This window comes from Sorex fumeus, unplaced genomic scaffold (assembly GCF_029834395.1).
Source record: "Sorex fumeus unplaced genomic scaffold, SorFum_2.1 ptg000265l, whole genome shotgun sequence".
NCBI lineage: Eukaryota > Metazoa > Chordata > Mammalia > Eulipotyphla > Soricidae > Sorex > Sorex fumeus.
This window is the reverse complement of record NW_026606322.1, coordinates 1,166,063-1,193,412: the sequence shown is the minus strand read 5'-3', so window position 1 is coordinate 1,193,412 and position 27,350 is coordinate 1,166,063. Positions and strand designations below refer to the sequence as shown.

Below are 27,350 nucleotides of genomic sequence, written 5' to 3'. Positions count from 1 at the left end.
CTCCTTATTAATTGCTTAAAGATCACTCTTGATAGAGTTAAGAGACTATAATTCTAGTCTGGGCACCATATATAACTACTGGGGATCAAGCTATTTCTCTTGTCCTAAGTATTTCTATATGTTTACTAAAAGGATTTTGGGGCAGGATTTCCACTGAATTTAAACAAAAATTATTACATATTCATATAGTCATAGTCAGTTAACACATACAACAAAGTCAAAATAAAAAGCAGTATTTTTTTATTTTTGGGGGATTATTCCTTTTTTTTAATTTTTATTAGTGAAACACCATGAGGTACAGTTGTAGATTTACAAATTTTTGTGCTTGGGTTTCGATTATACAATGATCAAGTACCCATCCCTCCACCAGTGCCCATTTTCCACCACCGTGGATCCCAGTATTCCTCCCACACCCATCCCCCCATCCCACCCTGCCTCTGTGGCAGGGTATTCCCTTTTGTTCTCTCTCTCCTTTTGGGTGTTGTGGTCTGCAAAAGAGGCATTGAGCGGCAATCATGTTCGGTACATAGTCTACTTTCAACATGTATCTCCCCTCCTGGGAGGATCCTCCCAACACCCCTTATTTGGTGCTTCCTTCTCTATCAGAGCTGCTCCAAAAGCAGTATTTTAAACTAGTCAAAACAATTGTAAAGCACTTTAGTAGGTCTCAAGAACAGTCTACCCTATCTTTGGAAACAAATGGAGATTTAAATAAATATTTTAAATTACTTTATGCGCCAGATATTGTATTCTTAACTAGGAATAGTTGCTTATCCTATTTTCTATTTCTATTCTGTTATAGCAGACATACAAACATCTAGTGCTATAAGTTAAGGCATGTATAAAATTCTATGCAAGAATGTATGGATAATAAGATACTCTGCCTGGTAGACTCTTGAAAGAATTCACAAGTCAGATGCTGTTTTGATCTTGACCTCCAAGGACAAATAAAATTTTATCATGTTAGAAAAGTAAAAGAGCTTCACGCCCAACCGAGGCCATGAGTTGCCCCCCACGAGGTGTGGCAAACAAATTATATTCTGCATTCTACCTTTTCATTAGATCAACTTATGTATTGAGACCTTAGATTATATCAGACTATATTAGTTACTACTTCTGAAGGTTTTCCTATGGTTAATTACATTTGTGGGATTTCTTTCTTTTTTTTTTTAAATTTAATTGAATCACCATGAGATAGTTATAAGCTTTCATGTTTGGGTTACAATCACACAATGATCAAACACCCATCCCTCAACCAGTGCACATTCCCCACCACCAATATCCCCAGTATACCCCACTTTCCCAACCTCCCTCTGCCTCCTGACAGACATGATTCCCCATAATCTCTCTCTACTTTTGGGCATTCTGGTTTGCAATACAAACCCTGAGAGGTTATCATTCATGTTTGGTCCCTTATCTACTTTCTGCACACATTTCCCATTCTGACTGATTCCTCCAGCCATCTTTTTCTTAGTGATCCCTTCTCTATTCCAGCTGCCTTCTCCCCTTTGCTCATGAGGCAGGCTTCCAGCTATGGAGCAATCTATCTGTCCCATGTATCTACTGTCCTTAGGCATCAGCCTCATGTTATGTTGTTTTATACTCCACAAATGAGTGCTGTCCTTCTATGTCTGTCCCTCTCTTTCTGACTCACTTAGCATGATACTCTCCATGTCTATCCATTTATAAGCAAAGTTCATGACTTCATCTCTCCTGACAGCTGCATAGTATTCCATTGTGTAGATGTACCAAAGTTACTTTAACCAGTCATCTGTTCTAGGGCACTTGAGTTGTTTGCAGATTTTGGCAACTGTGAACAGTGCTGCAATGGACATATAGGTACAGATGTCATTTCTATTGTGCTTTTTTGCATCCTTGGGGTATATTCCCAGAAGTGCTATTGCAGGGTCATATGGAAGGTCAATTTCTAGTTTTTGAAGGACTTTCCATATTGTTTTCCAGAAAGATTGGACTAGTGGACATTCCCACCAACAGTGAAAAAAATGGAACGCTTCACAAATTTGCATGTCATCCTTGAGCAGGGGCCATGCTAATCTTCTCTGTATTGTTCCAATTTTAGTATATGTGCTGCTGAAGTGAGCACCATTTGTGGGATTTCTTATTCCACACTTCTCATTTGCTTCTTAGAAACTTAAGGAAATCATTTAATTTGAAATGTTGTGGAAAATAAGCCTTCCTGTTACTCTGTTATTAAAAAAGTGTTCAGATTCTAGTATTCCTGAAATTGTTTGGAAACTTGTTAGCAATAAACTAAGATTATTAATTTCCTTGTGATTTTTCTTTAAGAAAATAATATAAACCATTCACTTAATTAAAAGGTTTTTGAGAATCCTTAAGTTGAGAACACACATCACTTAGCCTAGCATAATTTTATAGTTATATAAAATGTTATATACTGGAGAAACATTAGAAGGTTTTAAGCAGTTTTTTAAGCAGTTTTTATCATCAATACATGCTGGATTTTTTCAAATGGCTCCCTGTGTCTATTGATATGATAATATGGTTTTAAATTTTTCTTTTACTGATATGGTGTATTATGTTGATTGACTTGCAAATGTTAAACTGTCCTTGCATTCCTGGGATGAATCGTACTTGGTTGTGTGTGTATGATCTTTTTGATGCATGATTGGATTCTGTTTGTTTGTATTTGTTGAGGATCTTTGCATATTTGTTCTTCAGGGATTTCAGCCTGTGATTCTCTCTCTCTCTCTCTCTCTCTCTCTCTCTCTCTCTCATTTTTTTGCGGTGTCTCTGTCTGATTTTGGTGTTAGGGTGATATTAGCCTTATAGAAACTGATTCATCTTTTTCTTCAATTTTCTGGAAAAGTCTGGAAAGAATTGGCATTAGGTCCTCTTTAAAAGTTTGAAGGCATTCACTAGTGATTGCACCTGGGCCTGGGTTTTTGTTTTAGGAAGACTTTGGGTTACCATTTCAGTATCCTTGATAGTGATAGATCTGTTCAGGTATATCAAATCATCTTTGTTCAGCCTTGGGAGGTTATAGGAATCCAGAAATTTATCCATTTTATCAAAGTTCTCTTGTTTCATGACATAAACATTTTCAAAGTAACTCTAAAATCCTTTGAATTACTATGGTTTCTTTTGTGGATGTCCCCCTTTTATTTCTGATTCTGTTTATTAGGGTTGTCTTTCTTTGTGAGTTTTGCTAGTGGTTTATTCTATACTTTATTTTTTTTATGTAGGAGTACTGCTATTTATTTAGCCACTAATTTGCTGATTGAATTGTGCATGAACTCCACCTTACTTTTTTTCATTTTTTATAATTTTATTTATTGAATCACCATGAGAGCAGTTACAAAGCTTTCGGGTCTATGTCTCGGTCATACAATGAAACATCCGTACCTTCACCAGTGCAAAGTACTGGTTGAACTCCATAAGAAGAAAACATCCAACCCTATCAGAAAATGGGGCAATGAAATGAACAGAAACTTGAAGATGAAATACGAATGGCTAAAAGACACATGAGAAAATGCTCTACATCATTAATCATCAGGGAGATGCAAATCAAAACCATAATGAGATATCATTTCACACCACAGAGACTGGCCCACATCCACAAGAACAAAAGCAACTGGTGCTGGCGTGGATGTGGCGAGAAAGGGACCCTCCTTCATTGCTGGTGGGAATGTCGACTGGTTCAGCCCTTCTGGAAAACAGTATGGACGATTCTCAAAAAGCTAGAAATTGAGCTCCCATTTGACCCAGCAATTCCACTCCTGGGAATATACCCCGGAGAGGCAAAAAAGTATAGTTGAAGTGACATCTGCAGTTGTCTGTTCATTGCAGCACTGTTTACAATAGCTAGAATTTTGAAAAAACCTAAGTGCTCAAGAACAGATGACTGGTTAAAGAAGCTTTGGTACATCTACACAATGGAATACTATGTAGCATTCAGAAAGGATGAAGTCATGAAATTTACATACAAGTGGTACTACATGGAAAATATCATGCTAAGTGAAATGAGTCAGAAAAAGAGAGATAGACATAGAAAGACTGCATTCATCTGGGGAACATAAAGTATCAAAATAGGAGACTAACACCTAAGAATAGCCGAGATAAGTACCAGGAGGATTACTCCATGGCTTTGAGGACAGCCGCACATGCTAGGAGAAAAGGCAGTTCAGATAGAGAAGGGAGCACCAAATAAAGGGTGTTGGGAGGTTCCTCTCAGGATGGGAAATGAGTGATGAGAGTAGACTATAGTCCGAACAAGATTGCCACTCAATGTCTCTTTTGCAAACCACAGCACTCAAAAGGAGAGAGATAACGGAGGGGAATGCCCTGCCACAGTGGTAGGGTGGGATGGGGGGGAGGGGGTTGGACGGATACTGGGACTGGTGGTGGTGGAGAATGGGCACTGGTGGAGGGATGGGTATTCTATCATTGTATAATTGAGACCCAAGCACAAAAATTTGTAAGTCTACAACAGTACCTCATGGTGTTTCACTAATAAAAATTTTTAAAAAATGTTTGGGTATGATTAAAATTATGATCTAGACCTTATTATTCAGGAACTAAAGTACTGTTATATATTTTACAGTAATTCTACAGTAATTAAAAATTTGTTCTAAGATAAGTTTATATTTACTAAGTATATATTTCATATATCTCTTATAAACTGTAGCTTGGAGTTCTTAGATTTCTTTTTGAGGGCATTTTGTTTTCAGTCAAACATCTAATAATACTCTTATCAACCATGCAGGTCTAGTTCATTCTGTCTTTATTATGTTCTTGGTTCCCCATCATACTAGGGCTTCAGTTAAGTTCTCCCCATCTCACCTTTCTAGGGTCCTTCAGACACACTTGAGAAAAAATTTTTTCTATTCATATTTTATTTACTGTAATTATTTTTGTCTAATGGATAAAATGAAAATGTAATTCTTTGGGTTTCAACATTTTCTCTGCCTACCTCTCAGAAGTCTCTAATTTATCCCTCTTTTAGGGCTCCCACAATTATATTTCTCTCACATTCCTCCCTGTGGTGTTAAATCTGTAATAATTATTACCTTAAAATATGTGATGTGCTTTTTAGCTTTTTTCCAATTTACCCACCATTTTCTAACCTGGTATAATATTAGTTTTGTATTTGACAGAATTATTATAAGTGCTTAAAAGTTTTAATAAATTTTGATAAAGTTCAAAACAAACATTATTTAGGGATATATATATATATATATAGATGCAGTAAGGTAAAAGAATGATAAACATAAAATTCTTTCTGGTTGCTGGAGGAAGGGAGAAGGAATGGGGGAATAGATAGGTAGATATATGTTGTTAGTAATAATCTAGGTTTCCTTAACTTTTCAATATGGAAAACAGAATAGTAATAGTCCTTAGGAATTATTGAAACGACGAGTTTCAATAATTATCAACATTTTAAAAATCTTTTAAAAATATATTTTGCTATCACTTTTCTTCTGGCATATTTAATTAATTGTGTACATAAAGTTTTACTATAGATTAAGTAAAATGGTTACAATTGTGTTGACGTATATAGTACACATTTTCAAAATTACTGCACCTCATCACCACCAAAGTGTCAGTGACCCTCTACCACTGTCCCATGCCACCTCCAGTAGGGTCATTATTTCCCACAATGCTTAGCAACCAGTTTTGCAATCAAAGGTCAAGGGTTTGTCACTGATGGATACCATCTATTCCTTGTTTTGTTTCTTTCTATTCCACAGATGGGTAAGATCATCTAGTTTTCTTTTTCTTCCTCTGAATTATTTTATTTAACATGATACCCTAGAGGTCTATTCATGTTGCAGAAGACTGTATAATTTCACTTATATTAGAATTAAATCTCAGTTGCCGATTTGAGATTATAAAAAACAAATAAATATTTACTGGTATAGTACTTCCTGTATATAATTTTCTCATCATAGCAACTTTGAGATCTTAATGTCTCTCTCTCTCTCTGTCTCTCTCTCTCTGTCTCTCTCTCTCTCTCTCTCTCCCTCTCTCCGTCTCTCTCCCCCTACACACACACACACACACACACAGTTGCCTGAGTAGTTAATGTAGCTTGTTACATGTGTAACATGGATTGAAAACAGCTCTTAGTGACCCTAACTGAATTCCGAACATAAAATTTCAATTAATTTTATAACAGGGTTCGACTACACCAGTAACTGTTTTCAAAGGTTCAAAGAAACCTTATTTAAAAGAATGTGTTTTGATTATTAACCATGATACTGGAGAATGTCGACTAGAAAAACTCAGCAGCAACATCACGGTAAAAAAAACAAGGTATGTAGTTAACGAATAAATTTTAAGGAAATGTCAGTGAACAAACTTACTGGGTTAAGTTACAATGTTCTATAATGGCTATTACTGTGTAGTAAAAACATTTTTAAATACTTTACCAGGTTTACATTTGTTGGACTCCTTAACCTTTTACTATGTTCCCAAGGATATTAAAGGCCAGTTTTGTTTCTCAGTCTTTTTTTTTTAAATTTTCTAAAAATTTTCTTTCTTTTGGAGGTAATACCTGGCTGTGCTCAGGGCTTTTTCCTGGGAAAGCTCTGTGCTCAGGGATCACTTCTGAGATTTCTTAGGAGACCACATGTGATGCCAGGGATTGATCCTTTGTCAGTCATGTGCAAGGCAAGGCAAACATCAAGTCTGCTGTACTATTGTGCTGGTTCCTCCAAGTTCATTTATGTGTGTGTGCATGTGGTTATACTTTTTATTCCATTAAGTTGCTTTCACAGGACTGGACTGAAAGTATCTTCTCTCTCCAGAGTAGTTTCATCATTAGTAAAAACTTTTTGAGCAGCCAAAAAGGAGTTTCATATATAAATTAGGTCCTCAAAACTTTATAATTTATTTTTATAACTCCATTCCGTTTTAAAAGTTAATAAGAGGATATCGGTACCTCCAATTCTTTTCTGGAAATAGGTGGCACATTATCATTTAATATAAAGGACTTGTTTCTAAAAGTCATACTAATATAAAAAGATGAAAGATTCGTGTGATCTGAAGAGAAACCAGAACTAAAAAAGTCATGCTAATATAGATAAAATTACTACAAGAATTTAAGGAGACAAAATTTCTATAAGAATTTAATGATTAATTGGAATATTTAGGGAGTCTACATTGGTGTTCCTTTGAGAAGAGATTAATAGGACATTAACCCCAAAACATACTTCTTGATAAGGAGTTCTTTGGGTGCTTAATAAATATATAAGTTCTCAAGTGCAACTTGAGATCAGGGAAATAACTGGGAAGCTCTATTTTTATTTATCCCGTCGCCTAACTAGTGACTTTCATTCATGGGAAAATTTAGGAAACACCAATTTGATTGATTACTTAGAACATGAGACTTTAATCAATATTTGAAGGTGAAATATATCTTATTTGGGGACTATTGAATAAAACAACATGAATAAATCAAATATTTTCCTGTGTTTAAGTATTGAAGAATGGGGGTTGAGATTGATAGTGAATTAAAGGTGACTTTAGAAAGGCAGATTAAAGCTAAAGTCTTCAGTTATAACTAAGATGTAGGACATGTCTTGTTGGCAGTGGTTTCATATTAAAGTTTCATATTAAATTATTAAACATTGAATAATAACCTTACATTTTGTTTTTGAAACATTAATCCACAAAAAAATGAGTCCGGTAAAATAATGTGTGGAATTCAGAAAATGTGTGTCACAGTTTCTGAGGGTAGAATGAAGAGTGGGAAATAACTCATGAAGGAAGAAATAACCGGATTTAGTGGCTGCAATGGGAGAGTAGAAAGGCAACCATATTGTATTTCTCTTTTACCTGAAGAGTGTTTAAAGAAAAATATATAAATTTCCTTTAGTAGCTTACCTTAAACTTAAAAGCATTGAAGTAATTTTAACAGAAGTAATCATTTTATAATTTAATAAATAATTATGCATCTTATTTTAGTAATCTGTGTATGTGTTATCATTGAACTGTATGTTCCTCAATGGAGCCATGTATACACCATTTATCAGAATCAGTAGTATGAGTTAAATTTATGTTTTAATTCTTAGGTATTACTTGAAATACTTATGGACAAAAGCATGAATGTTTAATTTTAGTAACTTTGTAACTTAAAATTGTTATTATGCTTATTATTGTTATTCTTTTGAATTCATGTTCTTGACTGCAGAGTTGAAGGAAGCAGTAAAATTCAATATCGCATAGAGCAACAACAGCAACAAATGTGGAATTCAGCTAGGACTCCCAATATTACAAAGCATTCTCCATCTGAAGAAAAGATGTCCCCAACATCTCTTATGGATGATATTGAGAGAGGTAAAAAAATCTAAATACTTCTAATATCCCTTTAGAAGAGATAACTAAAGCATATTAACCAAAAATTTTAGTTTTATTTAATAACATAACCATAAACTCATTTAGAGCATTTTTTTGGATGGGAGGACCTGGGCTACAACTGTCAGTGCTCAGGGATTACTCCTGGCTCTGTGTTCAGGAATCAGTCTTGGAGGAGATTTGGAGACGATATGTGGTGCTAGGGATCAAACCCAGAATGGCAATGTACAGGCCAAGCACCCTAGCCATTGTAATATCACTCCAGTTCATAGGTTTTTTTTAAATTATTATTGTAAAGTTTTGTGATAGAAAAGCCTAAATTACTAATCAAGGAATTATGTAAAAAAGACTAAGAGCGTTTTTTTTTTATTATTCTGGGAAATAAAGTGTGTAGATGTGTTTAACCAGTTTTCTTCTTTTTAGTAGTTGTGATGATTAAAATTCAGTTCTTCACAGCATCCTCCTGTTACAGTCCTTTGAGTTAGAATGTAGTTCTCTTAAGATGTCACCAAATCAACAGGAAAGTGAAGAGATACAGCAAGCAAAAGCAGCAAGGAAGTTCTGAATTGCTGCTCAGTTCTGGACTAGAAAATATTTCAGGGAGGCACAGTTCTTTGAAAGAAATAAAAATTAATATTTTTTTCTAGCTGGAATTTGGTGTTCAGTGTTGTAGTAATTTTGATGGGGTAAGACCCTGCCATAAGGGCTGGAGCGATAGCACAGCGGTAGGGCGTTCACCTTACAAGCGGCCAACATGGCCGAGCCGAGTTCGATTCCTCCACCCCTCTCGGAGAGCCCGGCAAGCTACCGAGAGTATCTTGCCCCCACGGCAGAGCCTGGCAAGCTACCCGTGATGTATTCGAGATGCCAAACACAGTAACAACAAGTCTCATGATGGAGACGTTACTGGGCCCACTTGCGCAAATCGATGAACAATGGGAGGACCGTGACTGTGACCGTGAAGACCCTGCCATTAAAGTATATTTTCTTACATACTTTTATTTTATAGCTTGCATGTATCTCTAATTCTGCTTGCCCCCTTCTGGTTCCAGAACAGTATTAGTTCCGTAGTATATTATGTCTCTTTTCTAAACAATAGAAGATGTTGTTCAGAACACTTGTTGCTAGAAAGGATGATTAATTTTATTAATTTTATTATTTTATTATATTTGCTTCCAAAATGGACTTGGATCTTGTCATTATATACATGTATGCAGTAAATTATTGAAAAAGCAAACTGTTTAAAGGTAAGAAACAAGCAGTTTTGCTAATTATGAAAACATTAAATTTGTATCTGAACTTTGTAGCCACTAAGAAAAAATGGAAACCACATGCACACATATATGTTATATATAATTATGCATAATATTGTCTGATATGTTCACAAAAGTAAAGATTTTTCCTGCTACTAAATTGTAAATGGAATGTATCATATGGAATTTTATTTTTGTTGGATTCTATTTAAAAAATTCTTATTTCTCATATTTTTAAAATTAAAGAACTGTGATTTACTAAATTATTTATAGTTGATTTTTAGGCATACAATATTTGACACTAATCCAACAGTGTCACCTTCCCTCTACCATTGTTCCCGTATTCCCTCCCCATCCCAAAGCCCACCATCTCCACCTGTCATATTGACAGGCACATTACAAAGTTTCAGCAGTTGCTATTTAGACCTCATGTTTTCATTGTTGTTGAGTCTGTGTTTTGGTTATATGGCTATACCACTTACTCATATCACTGGTATATCTGAATCCTTGAAGCCTGTTTACCATCACTTCTCATTCTCTTCTCCACCCCCCTTGATTTCTTTGTTTCTCTGTCCAGCTCCTCTCCAAACACTGGGGAAAAGGGTGATCTCGGCAACCCTCTTTTACTACATTTCCTCATCCAATTTTCTATATTCCACAGATAAATAAGATTATCCTGTTTGTCTTTTTTCTCTGGCTTTCTTCATTCAACATATCTTCCAGTTCTCTAACCATTTTGCAGCTAATTGCATGATTTCTTTGTTTCTTTCAGCTGCATAGTATTCCATTTTTTATATATAGCGCATCTTCATAATCCATTCATATGTCATTGGACACTATAATTCCATATCTTTGCTATGGTACTGAGTGCAGCAATGAACTGTGATGTGCATATGTCCTTTTGAGGAAATGTTTTTGTGTGGAGGGGAGTAGATGCCCCAAAGTGGAATTTCTGGGTCATATGGCAGTTCAATTCTAAGTTTTGGTATGTGCCATTCTCAGTGTTGTGAGATAGTATCTCATTGTCATCTTGATTTGTATTTCTCATGATAAGTGATGCTAAGCATTTTTTCATGTGCCTACTGGCCATCTACCTGTCTTCCTCTGAGAAGTGTCAATTCATATCCTCTTCCCATTTTTTTGATAGGTTTTTTGAATTTTTGTTGTTGATCTTTGTGAATATATATCCTGGATATCGAACCTCTATTTGATGTGTTGAATGCAAATATTTCCCATTCAGTTAGCCATCTTTTAGTTTTAGACTGTGTTTCTTTTGCCATTCAGATGCTCTTTAACTTTATATAGTTCCATTTGTTTATTTTTTATTGGGTTACCTTTGCCAGTGGTATCAGATCATTGAGGGCACCTTTGAAATCCAAATCTTGAAGTGTTCTGCCTTTATTTTCCTCAGTGTATGTAGATCTCAGTGTGTTTCTTTAGGTTTTTGAGCAGAAGCTTTATGAAGTTAGCCGAACGAACCTTCATTTGGTGCATACATGTTGATGACAGTATGTTGTTTTCTTGACCAGTAAATAGTGTCCATCATTGTTTCTAATTACTTTCTTTATATTGAATGGAATTTGGTCTGATATAAAGTATGGTTGTCCCAGCTTTTCTTTTCTGTCTTTTATTCACTTGTATCACTATTTTTCATCTTCTCACTCTAAGTCTTTATTTATCCTGAGAGTTTAGGTGTGTTTCCTATAGGCAGAAAATGAATGAATTTTCCTTCCTGATCTCTCTAGCTACTGTATACCTTTTTACAGGAGAGTTTAGTCCATTGACAGTCAGAGAGATAATTGTCATAAAGAGCTGTGTTGCCATTTGATTCTATGTGTGCCCACTGTAAGAACCCTAGAGACAGTTGTTTTTGCAGTAGTCCATTTATTTTTATAAGTGGCCTTTCAGTAATTCTTGCAGGATTGGTTTAGTTGTTGCAAATATTGCCAATTCCCTTTTTTTGTCTGAAAAGGGCTTTTTATCTTTCTCTCAAGTCTAATAGATAGCTTTGTGGGATAGTGGACTCTAGGCTGGAAGTATTTTTCAGTGAGTACTTTAAATATGTCATTCCACAGTTTCCTGGCTTGTAAGATGACATATGGAAAGTTTGTTGTGATTCTTTTTAATTTTATTTTAAAATTTTTTCTCCCCAATTTTATTTTATTTTTATAAAGTTGTTCACAATAATTTGTTACATTATTATAACACCAATCCTACCACCATAACATCTTCCCACCACCATTATTTCGAATTTTCCCACCACCACTCAAACCTGCCACAAAAGCAGGGGCTAAATAATTTATTTTGTATGGCTTGTTCTGAATAATGCAGTAAAAATGATTGGAAAAAAAGCAAGCTTCCTTAGAGGAAAATGTGTGAAGATTCTTGTATCTCACCCTAGAAACTTTAAGCCCTTGTAGAAGAGATAACTAACATCTTGTTACATGTTGAGCTTTGTGAGGTAATATGTATTTATTTTTGGATCGATTTTGATTGTTTTCTACAATTTTAAATAGGGTGATACAACTGGAGATGACTTTGGGAACCAGAAGTATCTCTGCAGCTTGTTGCTCCCTTCTGAGATTTATTTGTGTGTATCTGGATTATGGCCATTAGTGAGGTTATTTGGTGCTGGAGGCAGTTTATGGGCTGGGGCGTGACCACCAGCTCCAGGAAAGACAGGGAAATGGGGGGAGGTTGACCATTCACAACTCCACAAGAGGCTGGAGATTTCAGTCACAAAAGTCGCATACTTAAGTCTTTCAGTAGATTCGTTCTCATGTGTGAGGGGCTCACCCTGAGCTTGTGGAGATCAGCCTTGAACACAGTGGGGATTTGGTTCTGGAGGTTTTTGGCTGCCGGGGCTCTATTGGGGCTGGTGATGGGCACACCCCTCCTGAGCCCCAGAAATGAGCTTCACCCTGGTGTGGTGTCTGGAGACATCTCTGCAGCTTGTAACTCTCTTCCAAGATTTATTTGTGAGTCATTTGTTGTGATTCTTCTGTAGTTTCCCTTGTATTTGAGGATTTTCTTCTCTCTTGCTGCTTTAGTAGACTCTCTTTGTCTTTGATTTTATCATTTTGGTTACTATATGTCTTGGCATTCTTTCATTTGAATCTATTTTGCTTGAAAGTTTTTGGGCCTCTTGAATATGTTCAGGAGTCTTACTCAAGATATCAGGAAAGTTCTCAGTTATTATTTGTTCGACCAATTGTTCTTCCCCATTACTTTTTTCCTCTCTCAATATTTCTATGATTCAAAAATTATTTCTCTTGCTATTATCTATCAAGAATCTTACATTCTATTCCATTTTTTTACTGTTATTTTTTCACTTTGTGATTGGTGATGGCTAATACTTTGTGAGTGCTCTGATTTGAGTTTAAGGTGCCAGATATGTGAGGTGACACCTAATTTGTTATTTTTTTCAGTGAGCAGTACTCTTTATTAGTCTAACAATGCCTGTGCCCTTACAGTGTTACTTAACTGTCATGCAGTTCAGTTTTCATGTATCTGTTTGTAGAGAAAAGTTAAAATAGATATATTTGAGGAGATATGTAAGACCCAAGATTCCTTGAAGTTGCTGGGGTTGAAGGGGTGGTATTGTGTAAATGTGGTTTGGGATTTGAGAGGACCGCAAGGCATCCAGGGTGGAGTTTCAGAGGGTACAGAAGTCAGAGGACAGGATGAGAGCTGGTGCTCTTGATACAGCTGAATATGAAAAAAATATTTTTAAATAAAATAATTTAAATGTATTTTTAAATTCCTCATTAACAGTTCCTTAGAAACTAATATATTCTAACTTTATATTTGCTTAATATTATATTTAATCTATAAATTTATTTCCATTTTATTTTCAGAACTGAAGGCAGAAGCTAGTCAAATGGACCAGATGAGTAGTTGTGATAGCTCATCAGATTCTAAAAGTTCATCATCTTCAAGCAGTGAAGACAGTTCTAGTGATACAGAAGGTGAAGAGTGCAGATCCTCTTCTTCTGATGTAGGGAATTATACCTCAGGACATCCTACCATATCTACTATGACACAGTCCAGGATTCCTGATACAGATGCTGGTCATAATAGATATGACAGCAGTGGCCTCCTAATGAATACTTTAAGTAAGTATGCGCAAATATATATAATTGGAAAAGCAAGAACTCACAGTAAAATTAGTAATAATGATCTAAAATTTGGATTAAGAGAAAGATTCCTATTCATTTGATACTGTTACCATTACCTTTTAATTTAATTAGCATTATTAAATTTATTAATAATTAAATTTGATTCAATTAGAATTTAATTGAATTTTAATTGAATTACCCTTTAAACCTCATTGCATGCAAGTATTGACTTCTTATTTTAATATAGTTGATTTTTTCTCAGTTCTATTTACTTCATTAATATTTCTCAAATATATCTATTTCTTTACCCCCCTTTGTTTTTTTGTGCCACATCCAACAATTCTCGGGGGCTACTTAAGCTTTGCACTCAGGATTTACTTCTAGTGGTACTCAGGAGTGGTACTCAGGACACCATATAGAATGCTGGGGATCAAAACTAGGTGGGCTGTCTGCAAGGCAAATGCCCTACCCACTGTACTATTGCTCTGGCTTTGTGTCTGTTTCTTGCATGTCTACCACTAGTTACTCAGTTTCAAATTATCATTAATTGTTTTGAAAATAATTCTCTTATTTATTTTCAATCCATGATTTAATTTGTACACAAATTGAGATTTTTATAATCCAGATATAAATTAGGGGCTCCAACTACTGCTAAGAGGTTCTGGGAGCCACTCTTGATGATTCTCTTAACAACTGTGCTGGCAGTTAAGTGCTGTATCTCAAGGATGTGGTGTTGCTTGGGCCTTGTGATGTCAGAGACAACAAGGGCCAAATGCTTTGGGATCTCCAAGGTTATCTCAAGATATACCTATACTATCTCTCTAGCTTTTCAAATGTAATTTGTAATGTCACCAGCTTTAAAATTTTAAACAGCTTTTAATTGTTTTATGGTGGATGGAGATAAAACACCTTAGCAAATTAGTTTTTCTCTTTCTGTTTAGCAATACTTGCCTTCTTTACTGCAATGCTCAACTTACTCTACCTCAGAATATGCTAACCTGTCTGCCATAAACCTTTCCTTCTTTTCATGTCATTAACTTTTTTCTTTGGATTACAGGTAAAGGTATTTGAAGAAAGGTTTCTTTTATAAAGAAAAGGGAATTTGATCTTGATCTTTTTACAAACCCTCAGAATAATATCTTCTTTATCTCAACTATCATAATTATGAATTTGCATTTTAGTTATTTGCTATCATTTAAAATATAAACTACAGAAGGATAGTTTTTTTCTTATCATTAATAACTATCACTGAGTTAATACTTGAGACAGAATATGTATAGCTAGCTCAGTAAAATGCTTATTTATATTTTATATAGGGATCACCCTTAGCAGCATTCAAGAGCACATAAGGCAATAGGGCCCAACTATATAGCTCTAAGATACAGTATTCATATCAGTGCAGCAGGGTTTGGGGATAAAAGTGTTCAGAGCAATCAAAACTACTCCAGTGGTGTTCAGTAAACCATGTAGTTCCAGGGATCAAACTCAGGACCCTTTATATGCCAAGCGTGTATTTCTCCCCTTCGAGTGATATTGCCTGCCCTAGTAAATACTTTCAAATAAAGGCAAGGCAATACTCTGGGTGAGTATTACTTTAAAGCTAACATTATTGTGTTAATTAACTATAATAAAATTAGTAATTTAGAAAGACTAACAAGCCAGTGGTCCAAAGTGGGCTGTACCATTCCCCAAGGATCATTGAAGGATAGTAGTAGCTTCAGGTATGGTCAGGGGGGGGGCAAGGGGTGTTTTCTGTTTGTTTCATTTTTTTAAAGGTAGGTTTTCAGATAGGTCTGAATAATTTTTTTAAAGGGGTGGTATAGACCACATAAGTTTGGGAATCTCTGCCCTGGCCTAATGGTATAATGAATTAAAGAAGAGAAACCAAGACTAGGTGGAAAATTAGAGTAAGCTGTGAGTTAATTTAGAACCAGAAAAGATCTTTTGGACTTCTAGTTACTTGTTTACAGTGCTATTCCTAATTTAGGAGGTAAAATTGGACATCTTATTTTCTAGCTGGACAAATAATGATAAAAGATTCAATTTGTGAAGAAAATAAAAAATTATTTTTATGTCATAATTATATTCACTATGTACATACATAAATATTAAACTATATAGTTATACATGTGCATATATAAGCTCAATAAACTTACAAATATCTATCATAATGTAATATATAATGCATTGCAGTCATATAAACAAAGTTTAGTGAGGATATAAAGTCAAAATAATATGCCTCATCTGGTATCTTACAACTAAAGAAATGGAAACAAAACTTTTTTGTTGTTTATTTTTGGGGCTATACCTGGTTATGCTCAGGGGATATTCCTGGCTCTGTGTTCAGGAATTACTCCTAGTGGTGCTCTGGAGACAGTATGGGATGCCAGGTATCACACCTGGGTCAGCCATGTGCAAGGCAAATGCCCTGCCCATTTTACTATCTTGACAGCCCCAACAAAACATTTTTTATTGCAAGTATTTTTATTTTTATTTATTTATTTTTTAATTTTTATCAATGAGACACCATGAGGTACAGTTGTAGACTTACAAATTTTGTGCTTGGGTTTCAGTTATACAATGATCAAATACCCATTCCTCCACCAGTGCCCATTTCCCACCACCACGGATCCCTGTATCCCTCCCACCCCCCATCCTCCCATCCCACCCTGCCTCTGTGGCAGGGCATTCCCCTCTGTTCTCTCTCTCCTTTTGGGTGTTGTGGTTTGCAAAAGAGGCATTGAGTAAGATGCATTATTTAAATGTGAGAGAAATTAGTTCCTACCAGGACAAAATTAATGTTTGAAAAAATTCATTTCAAAGGGTTCAAGTTTTACTGATCCTATTATATGACTATTGCAATGAAAAGGAAAATAAATATCAAAAGTGTATTCTTTGAATTTTTCTAAGCACATTCATTAAAAACTCTCATGTTAAAATGAAACTAGAGTCTGACAAAATGGTAGTATAGGTGCTTGCAATTAAAAATCTACACTAAAGTACAAGCAGAAGTTAATTATGTAGTATAGAAAAAGTCTCATCCACTAACAACGTCATTTGCCTGAGAGACTCATGCATCCATATTTATGAAGATGTGTGATCACTCCACAGAATCAGAGGGACAAGATCAAACTGTGAAGGCATAATAACTATGTAATGCAGTGCCTCAGTGCACACCAGCAACTATTAGTATGGCAGACCTAACCAAGAAGGGATAGATCAGAAGACTGGAAATAAATGTCCACATTTGTTAGATTGTGAAATTGCACTGTTGTCAGAATTCAAACTCTGGGTCAAAAATTAAAAACAAAAACCCAGTCCTAGTGTTTTAGAACAGGCCAGTGATATCTGAACTGACTGATTTACCTCTTAAACATCATTAAGGAGAGCTAGTCTGCCTAAACAACAGAAGCCCAAAATGAAATGGTTTCAGTGTTGAATTCTACCAGATGTTCAAAGAATACTAATCCTATTTAAACTTGAAAAAATGAAGAGTGGGGGAACAACCTCAAGCACATTTTATGAGTAAATATTGCTCTAATTCCAAAACCATAAAAGGATATGGATAACAGGGTAAAAGGATAGAACAGAAGAAAACCACAGAACAATATCTCTGATTAATATAGATGAAAATAATTCTTTAAAAATCTTGGCAGATTGAATCCAGCAACACATCTAAATAATTATGAATCACACATATTCATCGCATAGAAACCAGGAGAGTTCAATATATATAAATCAATTTATATGTTATACCACATCAACAAAATGGAAGATTAAATTCACATGATCAATAGGTGCAGAAAAGGGTCTTGAGAAAATTCAGCATTCCTTATAAATGATTAATAAGTTAGAAATAAAATACTTAGACATAAAAATATCATATATAACAACCCATAACTATTATAATTCTCATGCTGAAAAATTATGATACTAGAAACGGATTTCCACCCTTCACTACTACCTCCAACATAGATTTATTTATTTATTTATTTTTTTAATATATAGGTTTTATTTATTTATTTATTTGTTTTTTTATTTATTTATTGAATCACCATGGGAAACGTTACAAAGCTTTCAGGTTTAGGTCTCAGTCATGCAAATATCAAGCACATTTCCCTTTACCAAAACTTATTTTTTACCATCCAACATAGATTTAGAAGTCGTACCCAGAGCAGTCAGGAAATGAAAATATATAATAAATATACATATATATATAATTCCAAATTGGAAAAAAGTAAATTGTTATTTGCAGATGACATAAATAGAAATTCCTAATATTTGTTAAAAACTAGAGATTCTGGGGATAGCTCAAAGGGCTGACTGGAATGCGTGCACTCCATACTGCATTCAATCTTTAGCAACACATGATCCCCTAAACACCAACCTGGGAGTAGCCCCTGAGCATTATTGGCTGTGGTCCAAAAGCCAAAATAAATAAATTAAAATTTTTAAGAACACTAGTGACAACTACTGGATGATCTTATTCATATCTAGAATACTAATATTTAAACTAGCAAAAAAACCTTTAAAGTGAGTGAAAACTATGTTGGTTACCTGAGGAAAAGGAAAGGAGAGCGGAATGGATAATGGGTCTTCTTTAGGTGATGCAAGTGCTGAGAATTATACATGTATAGAACTATAAAGTTAACTCCCTGAAATGCTTCAATATTTTAAGTCAAGGATAAATTTTTAATAAATTGTCCCTGTAAGGTATGTTTAATTTTAAAATTTCCAAAGCCAATAGAAAATTATTTTTAAAGTAGTGAATGCCAGAGCACTAATGCCGGTGATACACAAGTAGATCTTAAAAACTATAAGAAGTAGATAAAAAAATTAATTGCTTAATAATGCTTTTTTTTTTTTTTTTTTGGTTTTGAACCATAATAGCAATGCTCAGAGCTTACTCCTGACTCTGTGCTTAGCAATCACTCCTGGCAGGATCTGGGGACCGTACAAGTGCTAGAAATCAGTTTGTTTTTATGCAAGACAAGCACCCTACCTGCTGTACTTTATCTCTGTCCTATGATTATTTATTAAGGTATGAGGTCACTGGTCCATTTTAGTGCTGGTTCATTGGAACTTTGACAGAGGAAGTGATGACAGTTATAGGCAGAGAGATGTGAAGCTAAGTCTTTGAAACTTTCTAATAGTATAAACCAATGGTAAATCAATTGATAAAAGAAAAATGAAAATCACAATGAAATTAAATTCACTAGAATTAAACGATATCAAAATAATGTTCCAGTATTCGGGTATGCAATCAAACTTTGGTACATATAGGAAATGTATAGCCACATAGTGTTGTTTTTAAAAAATCAAAATTAAGTGAATGAAAATTTCACCTTGAGGGTTAGAAGAACTTAAAGCAGAGAAGGAAAGTAATATAAATTGGAATAGAGGGCTTGGAGTAATTGCACAGTGGTTAGGGCATTTGCCTTGCATGCGGCCAACCCAGGTTCGATTCCTAGCATCCCATATGGTCCCCTGAGCACCGCCAGGGGTGATTCCTGAGTGCAGAGCCAGGAGTGACCCCTGTGCATTGCTTTTTGGGTGTGACCCCAAAAGCAAAAATTAATAAATAAATAAATAGGAATAGAAATTAATGTAATTACAAAGAAATATCAAAGAAATCAATAAAATGAAAACTTACCTTAATGAAAACTAGGGGAAAAAATCAACATCACCAAGGACTATTGAAGTTTGAAGGACACAAATAATATAATGAATGAATTAGTGAGTCAGCAGTCTTTTTTAAAATATTGTACAGAAATTTCATTTCTGTTCATTTGACGTGGAAATAGGTGATTATCTGGGAAAAGTTTAATTTGACTCAAAGATAATTTTTTTAATGTAGGAGTACTGCTATTTATTCACTCATTGATTAAGCTGATTGAATTGGACATAAACTCCACATTGCTTTTTTTAAAAATTCAGAATGTTAATTTTAATTTTTTTTATTGAATCACTGTGAGAGTTATAAAGCTTTCCTGTTTGAGTTTCAGTCATACAATGATTGAACATCCAACCCTTCACCAGTGCACATCCTCCACTGTTAAAAACTAAGCATGCTGAAGGTTGTGTGTTTGCAGGCTCTCTGGATGGCTCTATCTCACCGCCCGCATTTGATGCTCTTGAGCCGCTCTGTGCGGCCTGAATCAAGATGGCTGTTGGCCAAGGGCAGACGAAGGAAGGAACGAGGGCCAGGCTGGTCGATATCAATTGTCATTTATTGCAATCTTCACTCACCTTCTGCTTCTCTCTCTCAAGCCTGAGCCCTCTCACTTCTGACTCTGCCCTCTGGAGCCCGAGCTCCTTCCGATCTTACAGTCTTACTTTATATAGCAATCACGTAGGGTGGGTACACAACGCTGGGTTGAACATTAACAAATCAACAAAGAGAGGTAAGACCACTCCTCCAGGAGATTAACTCAAGGATAAAATCTCATTTAAAGAGATTACTCCACTATGTAGCCGTTAGAAAAGATGAAGTTATGAAATTTACATATAAGTGGTACTACATGGAAAGTATCATGTTAAGCGAAATGAGTCAGAAAGAGCGGGATAGACACAGAAAGATTGCATTCATCTGGGGAACATAAAGCAACAGGAATGGCTGATATTAGTAGTACCAGGAATTTTGCTCCATGACTTGAAGGCCAGCCACATGTGCTAGGTGAAAAGGAAGCTCAGATAGAGAAGAGAGCACCAAATAAAGGGTGCTGTGAAGACCCTCCCAGGGTGGGAGAGACATGCTGAAAGTGGTCTGTGGACCAAACATGATTGCCACTCAATGCCTCTCTTGCAGAGCACAATACCCAAAAGAAGAGAGAGAGAATAGGGGGGGAATGCCCTGTTACAGCGGCAGGGTGGGACGGGGGGGGTGGATGGGGGGTGGGAGGGATGCTGGGACCCGTGGTGGGGGAGGATGGGCACTGGTGGAGGGATGGGTACTTGATCATTGTATAACTGAAACCCAAGCACAAAAATTTATAAGTCTATAACTGTACCTCATGGTGTTTCACTAATTAAAAAAATGATAAAAAAAAAGGGCAGTGAAGGATATGCAAAAACTTTTATAGTGAAGGGATTAACATGACTGTGTAAGTCAACAATAAAATATTAACAATAAATTAAAAAAAGAAAGTATAAAAAAATAAAGAGATTACTCCAGATTACTAGGAGATCCACTCAAGGTTAGGATCCCAACAAGGGTATGTTCTTTTCTCAGCTAGTAATCTACTTAAATAGTTGTAGTAAATCTACTTCTAATATTTCTAGCAATGTCATTCTGTATGAGCACAGTAAGGATATAAATTTACAGTTTGGTTCTTCCTGAGGACATCTCACTATATATTCTGCAGTCCTCAGGCCAAGTTAGTCTTCCTAGCCCCAGCAGGGTCCTAGTCTTGTAGTTACCTTTGGATCATGACAGCATTTGTCTATGACCATGCCCTTAACTTATAGTTGAGTATTGTGGCGCTTTGGCCTGGCCCATTTCAATGGCAGGGTAGCTCACAGCTTGCCTTGGGTCCATTCAGTCCCTCGTCGGGACCCTGCTTTTAGGGTGCTAGGAACTAAGGGCGCCTGAGTCAAGAAAGCAGATGCCCAGAAGTAAATATTATTCAGAGTCAATCAACTCCCAAGTTACAAAGCATGATATTAACTGTATTCCTGTGTCCATACAGAAAAGACATTGCTTTAAGGTAAACTATGCAAAAGACATAATTTACAATGTAAGTTCAGTGTCCTTAGAAGGATCTGCTTACAAGCTAACAGTATCCGATTAGGGAGAAAAGGTGATTAACTGGCTGGGGAGGAGAGCACAGAGAAGAGTTTACAGATAAGCAGAGTAATGGGAGAGACTGGTAGCACTAGGATTGGTGTGACCCAATAAACCTAAGCTACCTGAGGAAGGACAAAACAGTGTTATCCTACACTCCAGCATCAGTGTTATCCTACACTCCAGTATCCCCTTCATCCCACCACTCCCCTTGCCTGTACGGAAGACAGTCTCCCCCAAACTCTTTTGTATTGCTTGTTATGAATAGCATAATATGTCACATAGCTGCAAGAGTGGCTACATGCTCCTGGAATTCTAAAATTTTAGACAGTTTGGGTCTGGAGAAATCTCTGCAGCGAGCTGCTTGGTTTAGAGATTCTTTTGTGTGTCTCTGGATCATGGCTGTTAAGAAACATAAGTCGCAGCCAGGGGCATTTTCTAGGCGTGATCTCCAGGGTCCCATGAAGATGGGAGATGAGAGGGCCTGGTCAATCCCCTATCCCTTGAGACCTGGAGTTTGTCATCACTGAACCTGTGTATCTGGGTTCTGGAAGTTGGCGGCCGCTGGGGTTTTTAGGGGGCAGGTGGAAGGATGACACCTACCCCTGTCTGAGGCACCCGGTGAAGCCGATCTGGCTTAAAGTCCAGATGCATCTGTGCAGCGAGCTGCTCAGTTTGGAGATTCTTTATGTGTCTCTGGAACTCAAAGATAAATTAAAAGCTTAAAGAAAACAGTAAACATATCTCTCTCTTTCCTACTTTATTTTCATTTCCTGAAGAGACTGGAAATATGTTTCCAGATGAGTATTAACAACTCCTTTAAGAAACAAATATTTTAAGCTTCTATAAACTGTTTGATAGAATTGAAAAGAAGGAAACCACTCATTTTCATAATTTTAGAAGAATCTTAATATCAAACTAGACAGAAATAAGACAAAAATTATTATAGACTAATTTCACATAAGACTGTGGCTACATAAGGGCCTGGAATATGGCTCAGTGGTATTGCACAACCCTGTTGCATATGTGAGACCCTGAGTTTTGATTCCCGTCAATCTATGATCCCCCAAGTAGCTCTAAAACCAATCCAAATTAGTGACCCAGGCTTTTCCTAAAAGAAAACAAATTATTAAATAAGATTAGACCTGAGTTTGATTCCTCCACCCCCCTCAGAGAGCCTGGCAAGCTACCAAGAGTATCTCGCCCACACGGCAAAGCCTGGCAAGCTCCCTGGGACGTATTTGATATGCCAAACACAGTAACAACAAGTCTCACAATGTTACTGGGCCTGCTTGAGCAAATTGATGAACAATGGGAGGGCAGTGACAGTGATAGCAAACTAAATAACTAATGTACTTAAACAAGCTAAACCATGACCAAATAAGGTCACAAAATACATGAAACATGTTAAATAGCTGTAATAGTGTTAATGGAATTCACCATATTAACAAACTGTAGGTGTAAAGCCATCATTTCAATACATTTTAATTTCACAAGTAATATTGTCAATATTTATTCATTTTAAACTAAAAAACTTAGTATCATCAAAGTTTATTACAAAAATCAAAATTACTGCCACTATTAATTATACTCATAAAAATTCAAGGATGAATCTTGAAGTAAGAAACAAGGATGACTATTATGATTTCTACTGATGTTGAAGATTCCAGAAAATGCAGTAAAATGGGATTTTGAAAGTGAGGTATAAGAATTTGAAAGAAGAAACAGAATATTCCTTGCTTTTAAGATCCAAGCAAATCAACACACTAGAGAGCATAATAAAATATTTTAGAAGCATGGTGGATACAAAAATGACATTTAAAATTAAATATCTTGTATTTAATTAAATATCAGGTAATAGCCATTTGGGAATACTTTTTTCTTAAGTGAATACTTGATGTATTTTATCCCAACTAGAATTTTCCTAATAAGAGGAAACCCTTGTTGTTACTGCAGTCATTCCATTTATCAACCTGAGTCAATATCCCCATTTTTTAACTTACTTTCTTTGTTTTCTGTGGACTGTGAATCAAAATCAAAGCCAGGATCTTATGCATACTCTATTGCTGAGCTATATCTATAACCCTGTGACATGTTTTTAAGTTCCATTTACTATTTTGAAATGAATTTCATTGCTTACTATCATTTAGGAACATACCTTTATAAATAGATAAATTTGATGTAATAGTAAGAAACTAAATAATTCCTAGCAAAGTAATATATGTCGATGGCACTTTGTAACTATTGAAACATTGAATTTGTGCCAGAAGACATAATGAGGTAGTCTTGTATTTACATTTACTTTTAATCAATACATTTGGAATTAAGAGAAGGAAGATAACATATATTACATATTGTCAACAATTTTTCTTTTTAATCGTTCAACATTGTTAGAAAATTATATGTTTGAATGTTCATAGATTTGCTCAAACAAGTACTGAGCTCCTTTGGTTGTTCAAAATATAATGAGCAGTACTTGTATTGTTTGCAAGGCAATTTTATAAAGAAAATTTTTGTTAAAATTTTAAAGGAACAACAAAGTTCTCTCTTAGTTTTCAGAATTGTTGCATATGTGAAAGTTACTTTAAATTCTAAATGTAAATGAACGTAAAATTTGTGTCAAAAATGCCTTTAATTTCTAAAATTTAGTTCTCTGACATTTCTCTTCTACTATTTACAAATGCAAAAAAAATTCCCTTATATAAATGCCTATATCATCTCCTAGGGGGCAGTATTGCTTTTATTGAGAACTAGATGAAATTTTGCAAAATTTAGCTATATCTAAATTCTTTTTCTAAGTGATATTATCATTTCATTTAAAGCATTTTATTTACTAAGTATCTCACATTTAGAGGATAATATTTCATCTGTCTTAAAAACTAACAGCATTTCAACTAATAGCATGATGGCACCCTTGTTTGTGACTTCAACATGTTTGTGTTGCATGTGAATCTTATTTTACAGACATTAATTACATCTAGTTGAAAATTTTTACCTCAAACAATAGTTGTATAAAAATAGAAATGATAAAGTTGTCATGGGAACCAGGAAGAGTTTTAACAGGGGATTTTTTGTTTTCAATCAAATGATGTAATTGGTCCTAGAGTTGCTACAGTGAACTGAGATACCTTACAACTTTACACGGCTTAAAACTATTCTTAAATTTGGTAATTACTTAAAAATGTGCTAAGTTTTGTTGATGTGGGGGAGTTACAAATACAATAATCTTTTAAACTGTTACAATTTACTGCCTAAATAACTTTACTCAGTTCTATAGCTTCAAAATCTTTATTTCCAGCTCTTACCTTGTTGAGTTTCAGAATGTGTATCCAATTGCCTATATAGTATATATAAATAAATACATATATATTTATACTTTTTTCTGAGAACATTTTCTCAGAACTACTAATGCAATTTTCACAGTTTCAAAAATTAACTCATGCTTTTCCTCCCATAGACTTGCCCACTGGTGTTACTCATCTCATTAAATTGCATAACCACTTAGTCATTTGTTTAGACCACAAACATAGGGGGTCATTCTTCACTTTTTTCTTTCTCTCAAACCCTAAATCAAATTCTTTTTAAAGTACTTACAGTACTTTAGTAAGTACAGTACTTTAGTAAGTAAGTAATACTCTATATTACTCGAAGAGGTCTCCTTGAGGGATTAAAATTTAAACAGAGATCTAAATGTAAAAACTCATGGAAACAGGGAGTTGTGGGGAACTGTTCAGGCTCAGGGAAGAACTAATGTAAATGGCTGAAGGCAGCAGCGTTGTGTTATTGTGTTCTCTGGCTGCAAGAACCACTGTATCTGGACCAGAATGATGAAAAACAAGAATGGTAAGAAAGTAGATCAGACAGATATCAAGAAGACTATGTTTTGAGGTAATAAAAAAAAAAGATTTTATTTGAAGTTTAATGGAAGTTCACTGGAAATTTTTTAAGCAGTTACCTGATTTGAACAGTCTGGTATATTACCGGATAGACTAAAATTTTGTGAAAGAAGTAAGCAATCAAAGAATTCATATAACTTCAATTTCTCACATAAGAAATAATATTGGCTTGGGGCCGGAGCAATAGCACAGCAGGTAGGGCGTTTGCCTTGCATGTGGCCGACCCAGTTTTGATTCCCAGCATCCCATATGGTCCCCCGAGCACTACCAGGAGTATTTCCTGAGTGCATGAGCCAGGAGTGCTCACATGGCAGAGCATGGCAAGCTACCCATGACGTATTCGATAGCCAAAAACAGTAACAATAACAGGTCTCATTCCTCTGACCCTGAAAGAGCCTCCAGTACAGCATCGTTGGGAAAGATGAGTAAGGAGAGGCTGCTAAAATCTCAGGGCTGAGACGAATGGAGACGTTACTGGCGCCCACTCGAGTAAACAGATAAACAGCGGGATGACAGTGATACAGTGATGAGCCAGGAGTAAAAAATAAAAATAAAATAATAACAATACTGGCTTGACTCAGTTTGTTCAGGCGAGAGATGGTGTTAACTGGTAAGATTTGTAATATATTTTGAAGATCAAGAAGCGATACATCTGCACCAGAGCAATAGAACAGAGGGTGTGGCCCTTGCCTTGCACATAGCTGAGCTGGGTTCAATCCCTGGCATCTCATATGGCTCCTTGAGCTCTGAGAGGAGTGATCCACAAGTGCAGAACCAGGAGAAAACCTTGAGCACAGTCAGCTATGGCCCCAAAATAACAAAACAAAAATAAGCAAAAGGATACAGTCCGATTTAATTTAATCAATCACAGTCAATCACAACCATCCTGTTATTCGTCGATTGCCTTGAGTAGGCCCCAGTAACATCTCTTCGTCCTAGCCCTGAGATTTTTTTTTCTCTCATTCTCCTAATTTAATCAGTGATGTAAAAAGGAAACTTGGTGTTGGTATGAGAGAATTAAAGTAAATGCCAACACTAAAACTGTGCTGAAGATTAATTGCTTTTGCTTTATAGTCAGTATAAATTATTTGAATTTCTATTACTATGACTGAATATATTATTAACAACTGATTGTTAATGAAAATGTTGGCTAAAGGACAGTATTTGGGGTTTCTTTGCATAAAGTTTATGTTATTAAACATTAAATATTTAAAAAATATAATTTTGCTATTTCATTTTAGGAAATGATTTGCAACTGAGCGATTCAGGAAGTGACAGTGATGACTAAAGAAAAATTCAACTATAACGACATGTGACACTTTATTATATATTAATAAAATTTTCTAAGGCTAAAGAAAATGTACCAACTTTTTCCCAGTTATTTGAGAGGATTGGCATGCATTGCTATGTAAGTTCAAGGCAATTGTTTGGTGGTTTGATTTATATGTATTTTGAAATGATTGCCACCAGTGGTTCATTCATTGTCTAGTAACAGCAAAGAGAAAGTAAAGAAGAAAAAGGAAAAAAAAATGCTTGCAATGAAACTCTTAGGATTTATTTACTTAACGACTTTCATGTACATATACATATATATACTACATTAGTTCTAACTATTATCATGTTATAGTACTTGTCTATCTTACAACTAAAAATTTGTACCTTTTGACCTCTTTTCTTCTGAAAACCAGTTTGTTCTCTTTTTTTCTGTAAATTTGGTGACTATATTTTGTTTGGTTGTTTGGGTTTTGGGGTCCATGAGTGAGATCATTTAGTTTTTTTCTTCCTTATAACTTACTTTGCATAGCACATTCCCTTACAGTATGTAACTGTGTTGTCATAAAAATAAAAAATTATCTTTTATTATATCTGTGTAATATTCTATTTATCACATCTTCTTTAATCCATCATCTGCCTTTGGGCACTTGAATTGTTCCATAGCTTGTCTATTATAAATAGCACTACA

The 27,350-nt window shown here is 35.3% G+C and overlaps 1 protein-coding gene and 1 non-coding gene across 2 annotated transcripts in view; one reads left to right on the top strand and one right to left on the bottom strand.

Moving 5' to 3' along the window:
• The window catches only part of EAF2 (ELL associated factor 2), a 46,491-nt gene extending 19,397 nt beyond the window's left edge, over positions 1-27,094 (top strand). The window contains exons 3-6 of the mRNA XM_056109420.1: positions 6,158-6,294; positions 8,174-8,319; positions 13,448-13,705; positions 26,629-27,094. Coding sequence (XP_055965395.1) covers positions 6,158-6,294; positions 8,174-8,319; positions 13,448-13,705; positions 26,629-26,675 — 588 coding nt within the window. The 3' untranslated portion in view covers positions 26,676-27,094. The remainder of the gene's footprint in view (positions 1-6,157; positions 6,295-8,173; positions 8,320-13,447; positions 13,706-26,628) is intronic.
• LOC130018762 (U6 spliceosomal RNA) lies at positions 1,998-2,104 on the bottom strand. Its single transcript, XR_008791634.1, has one exon. It is a non-coding gene; the product is annotated as a U6 spliceosomal RNA (small nuclear RNA).
• Positions 27,095-27,350: the final 256 nt, after the last annotated feature.